General features: G+C 28.7%; 1 protein-coding gene across 1 annotated transcript; it reads left to right on the plus strand.

The window, feature by feature from the left end:
- The first annotated feature begins 6,104 nt into the window (after nucleotides 1-6,104).
- On the plus strand, nucleotides 6,105-19,118 carry Tsp42Eo (Tetraspanin 42Eo). The gene is made up of 5 exons (XM_065512380.1): nucleotides 6,105-6,290; nucleotides 18,244-18,417; nucleotides 18,478-18,633; nucleotides 18,718-18,915; nucleotides 19,017-19,118. Exons 1-5 carry the CDS (start codon nucleotides 6,231-6,233, stop codon nucleotides 19,086-19,088), a joined length of 660 nt encoding a protein of 219 aa, XP_065368452.1. The 5' UTR covers nucleotides 6,105-6,230; the 3' UTR covers nucleotides 19,089-19,118.
- The last annotated feature ends 1,430 nt before the right edge of the window (nucleotides 19,119-20,548 follow it).

The following is a 20,548-nucleotide window of genomic DNA, read 5'->3' on the forward strand; positions in this document are numbered from 1 at the left end:
CAACCAATAACGAAAATTGTTTATTCAATTGTCAAAATAATCAAATTCAAAACTGAAAATTCAATAGAAAATATCAAGAAATTTTGTTTTTGAGCAAATGAATGCTTGATTTAATTATGAAATAATTGAAACCAGTACAATATGGGATAAATGTTTGAATTGAAATATAATTTTTTCTGTGAATGTAAGACCCCTTTCACACTAGGCAATTTAGTTGCGCAAGTCTCTTGCCCAACAACAAAACAGCATGTAAAATTTTCTTCTCCTTAACCCGACATTACCTCTGCCTTCTACAAACACAAGAGACTTGCGCAACTAAATTGCCTTGTGTGAAAGGGGTCTAAGAAATATACCATAAACAATATTTTCTATACAGAACAACATTTTCTATAGAAAATGCTGTTATAGGCAATATTTTCGTTTTAATTGGCTCAGAAGTTTCGGAGTTATAACAAAGTGAATCAAAAAATATAAAAAATAGCAAATTTTTGTGTTTTAAAAAACTCATGAAATATCTAAAACGGCAGAAATTGTTCAGGTTTATTACTTTGTAGTAAACCGCATATAACAGCAACAAAATGAGTAATCGAACATAAAAATCGATTGATTCTTTTCGAATTTATTCACAGTTAAGTGGATTCGCTCATTTTCACAAGATTTTACTTTTTTGTTTGATATATGTACATAAAATTGAGTAGTTAATGTTCTTCATTCGATTGATTGAATTTTGCAAACATTTTCCCCATACTATGTACAAATTTTCACATATATATTGCGTTTCAATCGGCTCAGTAGTTTCGGAGTTATAATAACAAATTGAAGCAAAAAATGTATTTTTTATGTGAAAAATGCAATTTTTTTTTGTTTTATAAAAATCACGAAAAATCGAAATCGGCAGAAATTGTTAGAATTTACTGATCCCAAAGCCACATGTAATAGTAACAAAATGAGATATCGATTATAAAAAGCAATGGATTATTTTCGAATTTATTCACAATTAAGTGAATTCTGATATTTTCAGTAAATTGTATGTGCATACAAGCGTCCCATCAAAAATTTGGTAATGACTTGTAATTACTGAACAGCTTACTTTTCAATGGCTACTTCATACCACCTGCATTATATATACAGTGGTGGCCAGGAATTTAAGACAAAAATTGTTTGCTAAATTCCATGTAATTGTCAATTATTTTTTCAAATATTTCCACAAATATGTATGCATGAGGACTGTTTTAACACACAAGTGTGTTTTATTCGACTGTGACAATTCATACATATTCACTATGAACACATACAATTTTTCTACAACTTGACCAAAATTTTTTTTTTTAAATAAACGTATTTTCTCACGTTTATATCATTATAAATTTATTATTATAAAATATTCGGACCAAATTTCGTATTTTTAGTTCCATTAGTTTCGGTCATATCATGTTATTAACACCGGATGTTCGCTGAGGTGGGTCAACGTATTTCCACATATCTTTGTCCATATATGTTTTACCGATTTTTCCAAACATTTTTCAGAAACTAGAAACATTAATAATAAATTTCATACCCTTAGAGGTCCTTTTATTTTGGCTCTATCGCACTTAAAATTCAGTTGATGCAAAGTAGTTTATGCATAAGTAGTTTAGTAATGGCTGGCATATAATCTGATGCATAAGTACTTGTTTATGAGAATTATTTCAGAATTATTTCATAATAAAAAGCTTTTTACGTTTTATTGATTAAAATCTAATACAAATTGATGCCTTCTTGAAAACTATCAAATATTTTGAAAAAATATGAATGAGATGAAAAATTGTTTTATGTATATTATACTTATTTAACTCCCTATTTGTAAGCGAAGGTGGTAAGTACTTGCCTCCATTGACATCACCGTGTTAAAATAATGTGTTAAAATGCCAATATATAAGTGGTGAAGAGTAGTTATGTATATTAGCTTATTAACTCATTACTTTTCAATGTAAGTTTTTGCTGAGGTGTTCTTTGAGTGTAAATTTTACATGTGTTTTGTTTTTGTTACAATAAATCTAAACTTTTCTAAGTTGAGTTAACATGAATTATGTAGAGAAACGTCTAAAAAAATTCTAAATTTTACAAAAAAGAAATTAAAAAACAACTTCTCCATATAATTTAAAATTTGGACCATATTTGTACTACTGGAACCACAATTCATCAAAATGGTGTAGTGGTTTAAAAAGCCTCTAAAATTTTGTCGATTTTGTTACCCTGTGTAATCTAACATACCATTCACTTAGTACTCTAACAAACACAAGACGGAATAGAAAGCCAAACATATGAATATCTGCAATTATACTGGAACTCTTAACAATATTACCAATAATTCTAAATTCATAAAGAAGTGACCACTTAAAATCGGTATGCACAGTAGTAATCATAACAACGCCCCCTGTTATAAAAATGAAAAAAGATTTACATACATTTTTAACAAGAAAACTACCGTTATTCTACAATGAATTGCAAGTCATTATGTTTAGTTTTAAAAAGTGTAGACACAATGGAAAAAGAAGCTAAAGATAAAATTGTATTATAAGATAGACAAAATCTGATTTTCGGCAGATATCAGGTCAAAAATTTTACGTGTCTTCAGATCGAGGTTGTGTGGCCTTTAAATATGAATACGTAAAGTTGAACAAAAATATTATTTTAGCAGGCGATCCGCAGCTGCGGTTTGAAGAGTCAAGCTTTTCAGACATGTTTTTAAAGAATTTTCAGAATTATATATAAAAAAGAGTATTTACAAAACCGATTGCTGTCATTTATAAGACATCTGATTCAAAGTTTTAGCCAAGTTGTCATTACTCAAGACAAGTTGTCATTACTCAAATGCAACTATGAAGTGGTATAATGAGAATAATATTAATGTTATACCAAAACTAGGATGATCGGCCCGGTTTTTAATAACCGGTTATAACCGGTTTTTTTGGTAAAGTCGGTTTCGGTTTTTTTGAAAAGCTCACATTTCGAATATCGAAGAAACCGGGTTTTTCTCCTAGAATAGTCGGTTTTTTCTCAAAGTTTGTTTTTATGATTTTTACCCCCATTTTCTCAATATCTGGTTATAGTTTTTCGTAACGATAAACCTCCAATTAACATTTTTTTTGTATGAGAACTGTCAGTTTATCGTCATGATAAAAAATAACTAGAGATTGAGAAAATGGGGGTTAGTGTATTAAAAACTTTGAAAAATATTTAAAATCCAAAAAACTTGTTTATAACAAATACTCCAATTTTTTTAAAGACTTTTTATATTTAGACAAATGTCACAAGTAATCTGGAAAGCCTGAAAACTTAATCAATGCTTTGTTACCTATATGTCTTACAAGTACTTTGAGTGAAAAATCTTTTTCCATGTCTAGTTGCATAAAAACAAAACGATATATTCCAAAGCATTTAAACTGTATAAAAAAGATTTTTTTGACAATTTAATTTGTTGACCGGTTAACCGGTTATTATAAAAAAACCGAAACCGGTTTTACTAAATTACAATTATTCGAAGAAACCGAAAACCGGCTTCTAAAAAATGGCGAAGAATCGATCACCCTAACCAAAACACATCAATTAAATAAATTGCCCAAAACTTCGTCCAATCGAGATATGTTTTTTCAACAGAAAAAATACTGCATGTACTTTTTTAATTTAATAACTATTAGGTAAAAACCAACAGTTCTTTAGAACCTTGATGTCAAGTGAGTATTAGATGCGGAAAACCTTCACGGGAAGCCGGATTCTATGACTAAAATCGTGACAATCCCTCTAAATATTACAGAAAATTTTTTGTCTGCATTAATCTTTTAACATTCACAACATATTCCTATTTATTTTTCTTGATCGCACGAATAGTATGAAACCTACATTGATCGATTTAAAGACTAAGAATTGAACAGAAACCGGTCAACCGGTTTTTTCATCATTGTAAACTCCACCTATTTCGGTTTTTTTGACAAACCGGTTTTTGTAAGACGGTTAACCGTTTTTAATGAAATATATTTTCTAAAGCATATTTATGAAAAACTTTGATACCATTTTTAAAAATATTGATTTATTTTATAGAAAATTGTAGCATTTGACAACATTTCGTAAAAGATATAAAATAATTGCATAAATAATTCAAAAATGCTAAATTTCCATTAAATAAAAATTTAATATAAACTGGTTAAGTGGTTTTTTTAAAAGACAATAATCGAAACCGGTTTTTTAAAAAACAAACTTTTTCGTTTAAACCGGCAGACTGTTTTTTGAATTTGCCGATTTTTTGGACACTCTAATTCTGTACTATATTTGGTATTTATGAAGCAAAAAACACCCAAATATGTAAATTGACACAGCGGAGATCGAACTCATCGATGACTAAAAAACTATTTTCCAGGAATACTCTCGGAAACTCTACAGCGTACACATGCCTCAGATTGAAATACATTCTTACATACGTACACTGGTTTACTACAATCGAATAGTAAACAAATGACTCGAACATTTTTCGTGGATTGTTTTTTTTTTCAAAATACAATTAAAACCATTTTTTTTTTCAAAATAAAATCATTCATTTGAAGAAAAACACTCTTTCGTCCAAAAACACACATCAATGTCCATACGTAAGTTACACACCCACATATAAATACATCCATCCATACTCTTATTTTTGGAAAATCTTGGCATAATTAATCGCCCCACAAACACAAACAACAACAAACACAACAATGAAATAACAAACAAAACAAAAAACCGAGAGCGCAAAAAATATTCACCTCAAAATTTTTAAACTTTTGGCTAGTTAATAGGGCTGTCAGATGTAACGGTTTGTAGTCTCACGGAGCGATTTGTAGACGTATTATGATATGTTTAAGAACAGATTTTCTCTGAGTTATTTGAAATATTCTAAGTTGACTACCGATTTAAATTGTTTTATATATAGATAACGACAGCGCAAATTTCCTGTTCATAAAGTGTGTTTATTATAGTATGCTTCTGCTTCTACTATATCCTTAATGGGGTTTAAAACCTCTACTAATATTTCTAAATTTGGAACAAGACCTTCATCAAACAAAGATGTTATGTTTAAATCCATTAAAGTTTTTTTAAATTAATTTTTTCCCGGAAAAAAATAAAATTTCCCGGGAATTCCCTACAATAATTCTACGGTCGGGTATTCCCGTATCCCAAACCCTAATTGGGTATCATAACCGAATTTTGTCATATCTTAGTAACTAATTATTGGTTACTTTAACTGAAAACTATAAATGGATAGTAGTAAAACCACAAACCGAAGAAATTAAATAGTTTTACGTTTGTTGGAAACTCAATTCGATTACAATTGTTATTTTACATTCTAAGGATAAAACAAGTAAGAGAGCTATATTCGGCTGTGCCGAATCTTATATACCCTTCACCAAATTATACTTTAAAATAATTTTTTTTAAATATTTTTAGGTAAACAAAATTTAATTTTTTTTTTAATTGTTTTTCAAATTTTTGTTTTTTTGAAATTGTTTTTTATTTTTTTTTTTTTAAAAAAGGTTTTTCCAAATTTTTTTTTTTGGAAAAAAATGTATGACAAAAAAATTTTTTCATGAAAAAAAAAATTCGGGTTAAAAAATATTTTTCCCGATTTTGGATCCCGAAGATATCTGGCGTCTTCAGAAAATTGATTTCAACAGACAGACCGAAGGTGAAGGGTATAAAAACGGTATTAAATATTAATATTCACTATCCATTTCCAACCGAAATGTTTTCTGCGTTTAGATTTATTATTTTACGATAGCCAACAGATATCTGTAAAATGCATGACCTTTTAATAGTTGAAATTCAAGCAAATTTATAATTGGCGATTTTTGTCAATTTCCGATAGACATTAGGGCGATGAAAGCGAACAAAAATCCGACAACACTGTTGTTAAATGTTAGCGTTTGTTGTATTTTGCTAAAATATTTCATTTGGAATTTTACTCGTTCACAGTTTGGACGTGTTTTTAGCGAGTTTTTCTTTATTTTCAAAAATTATAAACATTTAACAATATTAAACATACACATACATACGTGCCTATATAAAATTAAACAAATAAACAACTATACATATATATGTAAATGTATATAAAAACTAATAATAAATAATTCCAAAAGTAAAACACTATACACATGAAAAACATTTAAAGTCCAAGAAAACTTTAATATTTTGTAATAAAAACCAAAAAAAGAATAAGAAAAATGACATCGTGTCGTTCCTGCTTACAATGGCTTATTATTATTTTTAATACATCATGTGTGGTGAGTGTTAATGAGATGTGAAATAGTGAATAAATTCAATGAATTTTATAAAAAAATTAAAAGAGAAATGTTTTCAAAAAAAGCAAAAATATGTATTTATTCTTACAAAGAAAATATAAAATTTATTATCCCAATTAAAAGTATTATAAAACACATGTCTTACATTAACAAATAAATTAAAATTTCAAAAATTAAAGATTGTGATGTTTTCAAAAAAAAAAAAAAATGTTTATTTCAAACGGTCAGTAAGAAAGTGGAAATCATTTATTTTTGGTTTCATGTTGAGTAGACGCAACAATTCAACAAGTAATCGAGTGTTGGCTACCACTTATTCAACACTTGTTCACTAACAGAAACACCCTACATTTTAAGTTATTCTATTTGCCGGTAGGTTCGTAAAATAATGAACCCCTAACTCATGGTGTATTTAATTACACAGTGATACAAAAGTGAACTCAAAAAATATCATAAATATTTTTTCAAAACTAATTTAAAAATTATTTATTGAAAGAAGCAAGTTTTACCTTTTAAACTGAAGAAAATTTATAAAAATCGGTTGCAAAATGGCCGAGTTACGGTAGTTTAATATTAGGATGCTTCCGAACTATGCGATTAAACGATTAATCTATCATCCTGATTAATCAATTATGTATTGGATTAAACAAACATTTTGATTTTTCATATCCAGAATTAATTGAATTTATCTTGAAATAACTGTATTTGTAACATAAAATGTCAACATTTCATTAAAAAATATGAAATATTTTTAATAAATACAACAATAGGCAGTGAAACCGACACACATAGCAAGATGGTCTTTAAGTTTGATAAGAAATTAAAAAAAATGTATAAGTTATAGTTTGATTTTCGATGTTTCATGCTTGATAAACAACTCAAAATTATTTTCTCTAAATAAATTGTAATCGAATTCCAAACTATGCAAGGTTCAGAAACAATTAATTTTTTTCTAAGAACTTGTGAAATATGCAAAGGCTTATTTTTCAAGTACAAATCTTAATAGTCCTGGCTATTAAATATTATTAGTAATATACAGTGGTGGCCAGGTAATTAAGACATAAATTGTTTGCTAAATTCCATGTGATTGTCAATTATTTTTTCAAATATTTCCACAAATATGTATGCATGAGGACTGTTTTAACACACAAGTATGTTTTATTCAACTGTGTCAATTCATACATATCCACCACGAACACATAAGATTTTTCTACAACTTGACCAAATTTTTTTTTTTAAATAAACATATTTTCTAACATTTATATCATTATATTTTTATTATTATAAAATATTCGGACCAAATTTCGTATTTTTAGATCCATTAGTTTCGGTCAGCGAACTGGTCCGCTGGAATTAAAGGGATGTTCGCTGAGGTGGGTCAACGTATTTCCACATATCTTCGTCCATATATGTTGTACCGATTTGTCCGAACATTTTTGAGAAACTAGAAACATTAATAATAAATTTCATACCCTTAGGTCCTTTTGTTTTGGCTCTATCGCACTTAGTGTTGTCGAGTTTAAGTTTTGAACTCGGACCTCAGGACCCCACCACGAGCGGAACCAGGGGTCCCTAAATTAGGACACCTCGGGTTTTTCAACTTTAAAAATGATCATATTTCTTCGTTTTTTCTTTTATAGCTATCAATTATCTGTTATATCTTAGGAGATATTCGCATTTGAAAATTACATTTTCAACATTTTTACCCACCCTACTCCAGTTTTTTGATGACCGCGGTTCCAAATATTTTCCGATTTTCTAAACTTTTTTTTACAGGATTGGTCAAATTTTTGGGTGCGTAAAATTTTTTTTTTCTAAAATTGTTTAAAGGCTCAGCGATAAAAATGTGCCAAATGGTGTAGCTAATATGTATCTAAAAATTTATTGCATTATTTTAAGTTTTACTGCCTCCGGATCGCGATTGAATTTTTAGAAAGAGTAAATTTTTTACATCACATTAAAAGTATTAACACATCTCAAATTTTAAATATTATTGAAATCATTCGGTATTTCAAGAAATCGTTTCGAAAAAACATTTATTGTTTACACGATAGTATTACAAATATTTTATTTCTTTGTTGATTGATATTTTTCAGAAAACTTTATTTTTATTTTATATTTTGTTGACATTATTGTTTGATTTATTTGTATTTATAAATACATACCCGATACATATGAAAATAAAAAGTTTTTGAATTTGAATACCTACAGTAAATCAAAAAAACATCTTTCGTATTTTTTAGACGATGAAATTGTATTATGATACTTAAGTTTTTGACAAATATTAATACTCAGTATTGCCGTCTATAAATACCTTAACATATTAAATATTTAGAGAAAAAAACATTACAAAAATGTTTACAGAAGTGAAAGAAAGGATAATCAAAATAATAATGAAGTGTTCATTTAGCGACAAAATTCTTATTGATATCAAATTTTGGTATTGATTTTCGTCAAGTATGAAGAAACAGCCGTAATTTATTTGACGTTGTGGATCTATTTTTCAAGATTCAATGGACAGCTAATTCACGAATATGTTGTTGGGGATCTGTTAACATTACAATTAATAAGTTTTCTGGATGTGTTGTTTCTTTGAATCACTGGGCCGACAAACCTTCAAAGTTGTTGTTAATACATACCTGCTTAGTTTGATTAGTTCAAAAAGGTGTCGAGGTCCTTCTTTACAGCTGGGAAGAAATGTTTACCACACTGGAGAGTAAACATTTATAAATAAACAGTTTATAAATTTATAGGAATAAAAGTCCTTTTTTCCCCAAAAAATAGCGAAAAATCGATTTTTTAAATTCAAATGCATGTAACTTTGGACTCTGTCATGATTTTTAAACAACTCTTTCTTTATTTGATATATACATCTGTTCTTAGTCCTATAAAATAAAAATGGAGAAAAGCGGGAAAGATTTGGAACCGCGGTCATCAAAAAACTGGAGTAGGGTGGGTAAAAATGTTGAAAATTTAATTTTCAAATGCGAATATCTTCTAAGCTATAAAAGATAATTGATAGCTACGACGAGGTATATATATTATATAGTGCTCGATGAGAAGATTATATATATGTAAGTTTTTTGAAATCGGAGCACAAACGAAGAAATAGGATATGAGGTCCAAATTCAAAACTTAAACTCGACAACACTTCCTCTTTGCGCATGTGAAATTTCATTCAAATTGGACTAAGGGTTTGGAAGTTACAGATTTATTTCCATCTTTTTTTTTTTTCTCATACCACAAAAAATTTTTAAATTTCTAATCAGGAATCCCGCAATTCGCAAAAAAGTGTTGAAAAATCCAAAAAATGGGATTTCTTAGTTTTTTGTCTATATTATCCATAATAGGGGTGGGGAGATCGAAACCCTTTTACAAAATAATTAAGAACATATTGGGCCATACAAAATGGATTACTATATTTTAATACCGACTATGCGATTTGAGAATTTTTGCCATAAATTTTAATTTTACATAAAAAATAGGAGTACTTTGGATGGACCTGGTTCCCTCGGTATAGAAAATTTTAAAATTTGTTTTCATTTATGATATTTGATGTAAAGTAAGCTTTTCAAAAAGTATAAATTTGTTATACACCTTCTAAGAAATTTTTTAGATAAATTAAAAACATTGAATATAATTGATATATTTCTAACCAAATCTTGTGGGAGAGACAGAGATGCTATAAATAGATTTGGGATTATAATTACTCATATAGAGTAATTATAATTATGTAATATATAATTATGGGTTTATGGGGAATAAAAGCAAAGGGAATTAGACGAGTTGCTTTTTCTTTTATTAACTTGCTTAGGGATTCTTACCTATCGGTATTTAGATTACTAAATCGAAGATAAAAATTACAAATAATATGGGTTGGTTTTGATTACAATTTATTGAATTCAAGTGGTCTCCAGGACGGTTGTAGGATAAGTGAAAATTTATACATTCTAATATAAGTTAGTATCTTCGTTTTTCATGTAACTTAACTTATTCGTAATTTGTGGCGAGTAGGTACTAAATAGTGTTTACAATTCATTTTTGCATTTTAGCGATATAATTCTATTACAATTTTCTTATAAATTTCAATATATTATTTTTTTGTGTCCAAAGCTTCTTTGGACAAACATAAAAAGTACTTTTATCCCAAAATTAGAGATGCTAATCGGGACTGGTTTTTGAAAATCCCGGGGTTCGGGATTTGGTAAAGAATCCAGAAATCCCAACCCGGGGTTTCGGGATTTTCGAAAAATCTAAAATCCCGAAACCCCGGGTCGGGAAACATACATAACTATGTCTTTACAATTGAAAGTAAATTTTTTATTTAGCAATTAATTTTTATAAGCACTAAAAAGCATAAAATACTTGCATAAGTACATTATATAAGAAGAAATAACAATAAAGTATGTACATTAGAGTTAATTTCAAAAATTTGATTTGAGGGTATCATCATTTTTCTGAAGGTTTTTGCGTAAATAAAAATAATGGCATCCTTTTTTTAAATTTTCACTCCATGTGTTAGTTCAACGCACCTAAAGATGCTCATTTTGAGCACATTTTTCTGTAAAGCAAAAACAGTTGAATATATTGCAAATATGATTTCACCAGTCGATTCTGCATCAAAAATTAATACAATTGTTGGTTTTCGAATTTTAGTGTATTTAAATATGCACGATGAAATGGCTCAAAATCTGCGTCTTTAGGTGCGTTGAACCACACCAAGGAGTGAAAATTTTCCAAAAAAATGGACGCTATTAATTTTATTTGCGCAAAAACCTTCAGAAAAATTATGAACAAACGAACTCTAATGTACATAAATACTGGTAAAAAACAGTACCTTATCTTTTATCTTTTAGCCTTTTAGCAATCGTAATATTTTCATTTTGTTCGAGCTCCTCATCTGAGATAACATCAGTTTCATTTGAAGAGGATTTAAATTGAGTTTTGTTAGATAACTTACAAGAAAAGGTAAAGAATTAATTTTCTAGAGCCCCACTCAAGGAAAACCAAAAATATCATTAACTATATTGTAGAAGATGTTGAGCTTAACAACTTTGCTGAACATAACTTTGCAATATTCGGGCATGTAGAATGTCAAAATGCATGAAAAAGGCACACAAAAATTACAATTTCCCCTATTTATTTTTGAAAAACGGGATTTGGAAAATCCCGAAAACCCCGGGATTTTCGGGAACGGGATTCCCCGTTTAGCATCTCTACCCAAAATACTAGCGAAAAATTACCTATTTTCTGTTTTTCAAATTGAAATGCATATAACTTTGGACTGAGTAATGATTTTTAAACAATTCTTTTTTAGTTTGCCATATATATTTGTTGTTAATCCAATAAAAGAAAATTGGGAAATAGTTGGACCCGCTGTTATCAAAAAAATGGAGTAGGGTGGGTAAAAATGTTGAAAATATATTTTTTAAGTGCGAATATCTCCTAAGCTGTAAGAGTTAATTGATATCTAAGACAAGGTTTATTGTAGTGCTCGATGAGGAGATTCTATACATGTATTTTTATTTTAAATCAGAGAGCAAACGAAAAAAATAGTATTGTATTAAATATTTAACATACCGAGGTGTCCTACTTTGGGAACCCCTTCCCGCGCCCATGGTAGGCTCATGAGGTCCTAGTTCAAAACTTTAATTCGACAATACTTCATCTTTTCACATGTCAAATTTCATTAAAATCAACTGTTTAGAAGTTACAGATTTATTTCGCTCTTTATTTTTCTACACCACTGTGCAGCGCCTTCTATCGTGAATTTTAGGTAAAATAAATATCAAAAATGGATTCCCCGACCCCAAAAATAGTAAGATACCACAACTTTCCGGTATAATAAAAATAAATAGGCATTGTTTTATTAAATTTTTAATGATTTTTTTCTTGTTAGCCAGCGTTCCAAAATCACTTATTTTAAATGCGTGTAAAAAATCTAGCGCTGAACTAGGAAAAAGCCTTGAGGGTTTTGTTATGGAAAACGTAAGCATTCATTTGCTTTTGGTTTCATCCCATTCCGATTTTGGTTGTTGCACAGTGTTATTAGCAAAAAATGCGAATAACTCATAAACTATAAGAGATAATATATGGCTAAAGGAATGTTTTTTTGTAGATCTCGTCTAGTAGATTTCATATATGGGGCATTTCATGTCAAGTGAACCAACTTTTGAAATCGATGTCTTCCGATCGGGATGAAATTTGCACCAAGGTTAGCTCTATTGGATAGTAACTCAGACACAATTTTTCAACAACATCGGTCGAGAACTCTCTGAGTTATAGGGGGTAAAATTTTGACAATTTGGTCAAACAGGGGTTTTTTCTTATCCATGTAACTTATTACCTATTGTTCTTAGCAAAATGTGTCCCAAATAGTATAGATAGCTATTTCTTCGATCTTTCGAAAAAAAATATTTAAAAAAAAAATAAAAAATTTTTAATATTTTTTTTCCGAAATCAAAAACTTTTTTGACTTTTTTTTAAAATGCGTCCTTTTTTTTTTTTTTTTTTTTTTTTCTTAAAATAAAATTTAGATATTTTCCTTGAACACCTACTTGGTCGCTTAGTGGGATGCGTGTGGGATATCTATCAAAATAAATATTTTGTAACTCAAAACATAACATTTTTGACTTTTTTTGCAAAATCAAAAACTTTGTTGATTTTTTTTTTTCAAAATGGACCCTTTTTTAATCTTTTTTTTTAGGTCAAACAAAAGCTTAGATATTATCCTTGAAGACCCTTTTGGTCGCTTAGTGGGATGCGAGTGGGATATCTATCAAAATAAATATTTTTTAACTCAAGACTTACAATTCTTGACTTTTTTTTTTGCAAATACGATTTTTTTTCCAAATGGGCCCTTTTTTTAAAATTTTTTTTGTAGTCAAAAGAAAGTTTAGGTCCATTCCTTTAAGATATTTTTAGTCCCTTAGTGGGATGCGAGTGGGATATCTATCAAAATAAATATTTTGTAACGCAAGACATACAATTTTTTAATTTTTTTTTGCAAAATCAAAATTTTTTTCCAATATGGGCCCTTTTTTAATTTTTTTTTTGCTCAAAAGAAAGCCTAGGTCCATTCCTTTAAGATATTTTTAGTCCCTTAGTGGGATGCGAGTGGGATATCTATCAAAATAAATATTTTGTAACAATTTTTTAATTTTTTTTTGCAAAATCGAAATTTTTTTCCAATATGGGACTTTTTTTTAAAAATTTTTTTTTGCTCAAAAGAAAGCTTAGGTCTTTTCCTTTAAGACCTATTTTGTCACTTAGGAAGATGTGAGTAGGATATCTATTAAAATAAAAATGTTGTAACTCAAGACATTCAATTATTGACTTTTTTTTTGCAAATTCGAATTTTTTTTCAAAATGGGCCCTTTTTCAAAAATTTTTTTTTAGTCAAAAGAAAGCTTAGGTCCATTCCTTTAAGATATTTTAGGTCCCTTAGTGGGATACGAGTGGGATATCTATCAAAATAAATATTTTGTAACTCAAGATATACAATTTTTGATTTTTTGGCAAAATCAAAAACTTTTTTGACTTTTTTTTAAAATGGGCCCTTTTTGTAATTTTTTTTTTTTGCTATAAAGAAAGCTTAGGCCTATTCCTTTAAGATGGTTTTGATCGCTTAGTGGGATGCGAGTGGGATATATATCAAAATAAATGTTTTGTAACTCAAGACATACAATTTTTGTGTTAAAACATTTATTTTGATAGATATCCCACTCGCATCCCACTAAGGGACTAAAAATATCTTAAAGGAATGGACCTAAACTTTCTTTTGACTACAAAAAAAATTTTAAAAAAAGGGCCCATTTGGAAAAAAAATCGTATTTGCAAAAAAAAAAGTCAAAAATTGTAAGTCTTGAGTTAAAAAATATTTATTTTGATAGATATCCCACTCGCATCCCACTAAGCGACCAAAAGGGTCTTCAAGGATAATATCTAAGCTTTTGTTTGACCTAAAAAAAAAGATTAAAAAAGGGTCCATTTTGAAAAAAAAAGTCAACAAAGTTTTTGATTTTGCAAAAAAAGTCAAAAATTTTATGTTTTGAGTTACAAAATATTTATTTTGATAGATATCCCACTCGCATCCCACTAAGCGACCAAGTAGGTGTTCAAGGAAAATATCTAAACTTTATTTTAAGAAAAAAAAAAAAAAAAAAAAAAAAAAGGACGCATTTTAAAAAAAGTCAAAAAAGTTTTTGATTTCGGGAAAAAAATATTAAAAATTTTTTATTTTTTTTTTTTAAATATTTTTTTTCGAAAGATCGAATAAATAGCTATCTATACTATTTGGGACACATTTTGCTAAGAACAATAGGTAATAAGTTACATGGATAAGAAAAAACCCCTGTTTGACCAAATTGTCAAAATTTTACCCCCTATAACTCAGAGAGTTCTCGACCGATGTTGTTGAAAAATTGTGTCTGAGTTACTATCCAATAGAGCTAACCTTGGTGCAAATTTCATCCCGATCGGAAGACATCGATTTCAAAAGTTGGTTCACTTGACATGAAATGCCCCATATATATAAATCTTTCAAATCGGATCGCAAACAAAAATTTGGCATCATTTTTAATTTTTGATATACCCGAGTTGACCCACTTTGGGGCATTGTCGCTCGGCCCCCTTGGTATTATAAGCCCAAATTCAAAACTAAAACTTATCAACACATCCTCTATAGTCATGGGAAATTATTCAAATCGGGCTATTCGTTTAGAAGTTACAGATTTATTTCCACTTTTTTTCAGATCCCCCACTGTGCGTAGCTAGATATTATTAGAATATATAGCAATGTTAGTTAATTATGGAGTAAAAATATGTTTACCCGTAGATATTGATTTGAAATTAATCTCAAGATAGCTTCAAGTAAATTTATCTGCTGGTTATTTTACACCCTATATGTAAATCTAGTTGTTAAAATTATGGGCATAAATTGAAGCGATTTTTAGAAATGAAGAAAACTTTTATTTCAATTGCAAACATCGACTTTTTCTTTAGGCCTACACAAACCGGGCCATCCTAATGCACGTGTATCAGACTGACGAAATATGTATGAACAACGTATTTTAAGGCCACTTATTTTTCTCCATCAATAAAAATGATTTTGGTCTTTTTTGTATTCACAAAGAAAATAATAACAAATAATTATTTGTTTTAATTTTCTTTGATTTCATCCCAAGATTCTATACATTTGTTTAAGTTTAAAAATTTATTATCGATTCAGTTATTTGTTTTTACTTATTTAAAAATCTATAATTATGTTATTATCAAAGTGAATACAAAGTAGTGTTCTATAATAACTCAGAAAAAAACTTTACTTTCCTAGTAAGCCAGCAAGTAATGTGGAAGCTAAGTAAGAACTACTTATTATTTAACTGAAACACTAGTTATTTTTGTTAAAGATTTGGAAAAATGCATGTGTTGGTTAACGACCACTCATTACAAATTAATGTATATAGTAACTAGTTGCCGTTACCACAATTCATAATATTTACCTGGTAGGTGTACACCAAGAATCTGTTTTTGAAATTTGTTAAACACCTCCAAAATCTCGAATTACGGGTAAAACATAAAGTTGCGTTTTACTCGTGAATAAACATATTTTTAAATGAATTCATAAATAGTACGGTTCCTTTATAAAATACTGTGTAAAAACATTTCCAAATTCGGAATATGGTGAACAAATTTAAAAAAATATATTTTTGCTGGAAAAATATTCACTGATTCAAGGTTACTTAAATGTCATACAGTGCACTCGCGATAATATGAACTAATTAAATCCATGCCAGTTCACTTTTGCAAGATTGTTCATATTTGCGAATGGTGTCTAATTCCCATATACAGCTAGGGAAATCCCCAAATTATAAAGCAGTTGAATTAGAATTTAGCCACTACACTGTTGCACGGTAGTCAATTCCGGCCAAAAATCCATAACTTCTTTATTTCTTCATAAAAATGTTTGAAATTTGTTATTTGTATTAAGAATAACATAACCAACCGATCGATAAATATTTCGATGTTCAAGTACAGGGTTTGGTCAAAAAAGCATGGACGTTCTAAAAGTACCAACAAATTGCATGTAAGCGGCTGATATTTATTCCAAAAATAAAGAATAAAATATGTGATCGAAAAAAAATCGGTAATTCAAATTTCGGATTACATATGGAGGGTTTGTCCAAACAATCATGGACTTTTTAAAAGCATCGAAAAAATTAGGTTATTCATGTAAATGCCTGAAATTTAGTCCAAAAATTAAGAATAACATAAGTGATTGAAATAAATGGTCGTAAAAATTTCGGAATACATATACAGGGTTTGGCCAAACAAACGTGGACGTATTGAAATAATCGAAAAAGTTAGGTTATTCATGTAAAATTTGAAATTTTGTGTACATTTAAGAAAAACAGACTTGATCCATCGCAAAAAATATTATAAATTGCATATAGGAGTTGGCCAAATTAAAATTTACGTTATAAAAGTATCGAAAAAAGTATGTCATTTTTGTAAATGGCTTCAATAAGGTTTTTAATTAAAAATAACATAAATGATCGATTGAAAAAATTTCGACATACAAATACATGGTTTGGCCAATTCAGCATAGACGTAAATAACTCTCAAACTTACATAATTTTTGAAATTGACCAAAAAAATACAAAAAAAATGTGTAAAATATGTAGGCACTAAAATCGTTCTGGTTATGAGAATGGCAGATAATTGCAGCTGAAATGTATAGTACTTACTCTTGATACCTTACAGTATTAGATGTAATTTACGCTTAAGCTCTAATAGCCCCATTTAATTTGTTTTGGCCTTTCAAACTTTTTTTTTTAATTTAGTTTCTATAGATTTTAAACTAGTTCCAAATCATTTCACTTGTATATAAAAATAACACGCAAAAACTCCTTAATAACTACGTAGAATGGTTAACTGCTAACTGTTTTATAAAAGCATGTGCTAATTTGCAAAAAAAAACTTTAAAGAAAAAAGCTCAGGCTACTTCAATTCAAAAGTAAAAAAATCACATTTTTCTAATATTAAAATGACAAGAAAAAATCTTTGACTTTACAGCTCTATAAATAACCATATAGTTACTTTATAGCCAAAATAATTATGATACTGTATATTCTGAAGTGTTAAGAAAAATTTACCATCAAAATTTTATAAAAATTAAAAAAACAAAAAAAAACATTTTTGGCCGGAATTTACCACCGTGTGTTGGTTTAGATTTCAACTCTGTGTAGATAGATAAAATACGTTTAAAAACAAAAATAAGCTGTGCATATTTTAAAGCAAAGTTCATATTTTAGAGTAGCCAATGGAAGTAAAAAGTGTTCATATTTTGGGTTATTCATACAGTGAACTCGCTATAATATGAACACCCTAATATATGAACACCCAAAAATATGAACACTTTTTACTTCCATAGGGTACTCTAATATTAACTTAGCGAAGTAAGCTGTTCATATTTTAAAGCTTTTTAAAATATGAACAGCTTATTTTTGTTTTTTTAACGTATTTTATCTATCTGCACAGAGTTGAAATCTAAATCAACAGGGTAGTGGCTAAACTCTAATTCAACTGCTTTATAATTTTTGTTGATGGGAATTAGATTCCATTCGCAAATATGAACAATCTTGCAAAAGTAAACTGGCCTGGTTTTAATTAGTTCATATTATCGCGAGTGCACTTTACTTCCATTGGCTACTCTAAAATATGAGCTTAGTGTGCAAAAGCTTTAAAATATGAACAGTTTGGAAAATTCCAAAAACAGATTCCAGTTATACTCGACAATACCTACCAGAAAAATAGAAGCAGTTATCAGATATTTTTGTAAAAAACATTTCTAAAATTTATATTAAAGAACACTTGTTAAATATTTACGAATTAATAATGCTGTTTTTGAATTAATTTGTTTGTATTTTTTATTCTTCAGATATTTGGTATTTTAGGTGTAGTCGAGAGCGTATTTGAGTTGCAAAAATACGATTATGGGTCAACAGATTTTACGGAGAAAATAGTACAAATCGTTATTGGAACTGTTTTAGTAATATCGGCATTTATTGGTTGTTGTGGGTCGGTACATGGCTCCGTAAAAATATTAATACTTGTAAGTTTCTTTTTAACTTGCGATTGTTATGATAAATTTACTAAAAATAATTTCATTCAGTTTATTACAATATTATTCGCACTGATAGCTGCTCATATTTGGAAATTGTGGCGTTACGATGAACTTCGAGTGCGGACAACAACCGAGGTAATGGTCAGCTATACATGGGTAGAAGAGGTAGTCGAGCGTGGAAAAATGAATCCAATGCAGGAAACAGTAAGTGAATGAATGAAGGAAATCGTCTACTTTAGAACATGCAAATATTTTAGTATTAAAACGTAAAACTTATTTTCATTGCAGTATGTTTGTTGTGGCAAACACGGATACATTGACTACACGAACAATTACATGAAAGTTCCAGACAGTTGCTATTATTTCGAAAATAATAAAAAATCTTTCTATCCCCACGACGAGGGTTGCATATCGGCTGTGTCAAAAGCATATTTGAGTATCTACCGCATGGAGAAATGGGCTCACATTTCATTGATTGGTTTAGAGGTGAGTGTAACTCATTTGTTAGCATATTGACACGAAGGAGGGCGTGTGCAAAAGTAAATTTTTAAATTAAATTTTACATTTTTATTTCTTTCTACTTTTAGATTTTTGGAATTGTTTTATCAATTGTGTTAATATGCAATTTGACGGCCGACACATTACGTTATAGTTATTAGTAAAATCCATAAATCCATAAATATATTTATTTATTTATATATAATTTTAATAAATTTTTCTAACGAAACAAAGTCTGTTTTCTTTACGGTCTTGTCCAAAAATTAATATATTTTCAACATTGGAAAAACACTTTATGTTAACGCAAAATGTATTTAATTTTCAAGAAATGTAAAGAAAACCTTAATAGGGAGATGAAATGGTAAGTGTTTTTATAAATACACTAAATTCAATGTCCAAAAAATCAAATGTTACAGATATTCTCCTTAAGATTCATAAATGTTAGTCAAAAAAAAGGATTTATTGTTCTCAAACATAAGGATAATTAAGCAGTCCTTTACAATACAATTGGGGTATTCACACGGTGTGCTATTAGTCATATTGTCATAATAAGTGTTGTTGTTGTGTTATAAAGAAAACAATAAACATATGTAGTTCAAATAATCTATTAGTTTAGAACTTTTTTGTTTGAAATACATCAAAAATTTGTTAAAACTATCATAATATATTAGGACCTTATCACAATATGACCAAATAGTAGACCGTGTGAATACCCCAAATATGTAAATTTTGTCTGTTATCAATAAAATATATTAACTCAAACAGAAAAAAACTAAAAATTTCTAATAAAATAAGCATTTGAATTGGTTGTTTTTTTAATATTAACAAGCTCAGAATTCCGTTAACAAGGCTTTTCCTGTAAAAAGTAATATGGGCATTTCCTAGGGTCACGAACGTACGTTCGTACGCTTTTGATGTCCAAAGAATATAGGAAAAAAACTTTTCCTAGCATTTTATTTGCGATTGGATAGCATTTTGGTAGCTCTATTTAGTGCAAAAATCTATATTAGACAAGTACAATGTTCTCTTTTGCATTATGTTAAACCTATAAAATGGACATCTTCAAGTTCTAATTGTTGTTTCTCGGTTGTCTCAGAACTTGTTTTGCAGTTTGCTTGGAGGCATTTTTCAACTACTAAAGAGTTAATCTTTGGATTATTACTTAGAGTGAACTAAACTAAAAAAAAGATGGATTCCATCGACTTTAAGTTTTCATAATGATAGTTATAAATATGTGGTAACGAACGTACGCAAAATAGACGTCAACTTTGGCTGCAGTAGTGAAATGTAATAATCTTCGAAAAGGAACGGAATATTTAAAAGTGTATTAATGTAGGTCTCTATCCAGTATTTATATAATAAAATATCTCTATTGGTTTTTGTTTAATTGCCTTAATTGGCGAATATACGGGTCGCGAATATTCGATTTTTCCATCTGTTTTTTTTATTATTATCACCATGAATTTTCCCATAAATATCTTCAGATTTTCTTAACAAACAAGTAAGAAAGTATGATCGGTCAAGTCCTATCATATAATACCCTAAACTAAGTAAATGAGAAAAAAAATGTTTCTTTTAAAATTTCAATGAGTGATTTTCGGAAGTTATTATGGACCGATCA

Source organism: Calliphora vicina, chromosome 5, assembly GCF_958450345.1.
Source record: "Calliphora vicina chromosome 5, idCalVici1.1, whole genome shotgun sequence".
Classification (NCBI taxonomy): domain Eukaryota; kingdom Metazoa; phylum Arthropoda; class Insecta; order Diptera; family Calliphoridae; genus Calliphora; species Calliphora vicina.

What these genes read in the sequence shown, in the direction of transcription:
- Tsp42Eo (XM_065512380.1), top strand. Translation starts at nt 6,231, where the DNA reads ATGACATCGTGTCGTTCCTGCTTACAATGGCTTATTATTATTTTTAAT. An exon ending in TTTTTAATACATCATGTGTG is followed by an intron (nt 6,291 to 18,243) that starts GTGAGTGTTAAT and finishes TTTATTCTTCAG; the next exon opens with ATATTTGGTATTTTAGGTGT. An exon ending in TGAATCCAATGCAGGAAACA is followed by an intron (nt 18,634 to 18,717) that starts GTAAGTGAATGA and finishes TTTTCATTGCAG; the next exon opens with TATGTTTGTTGTGGCAAACA.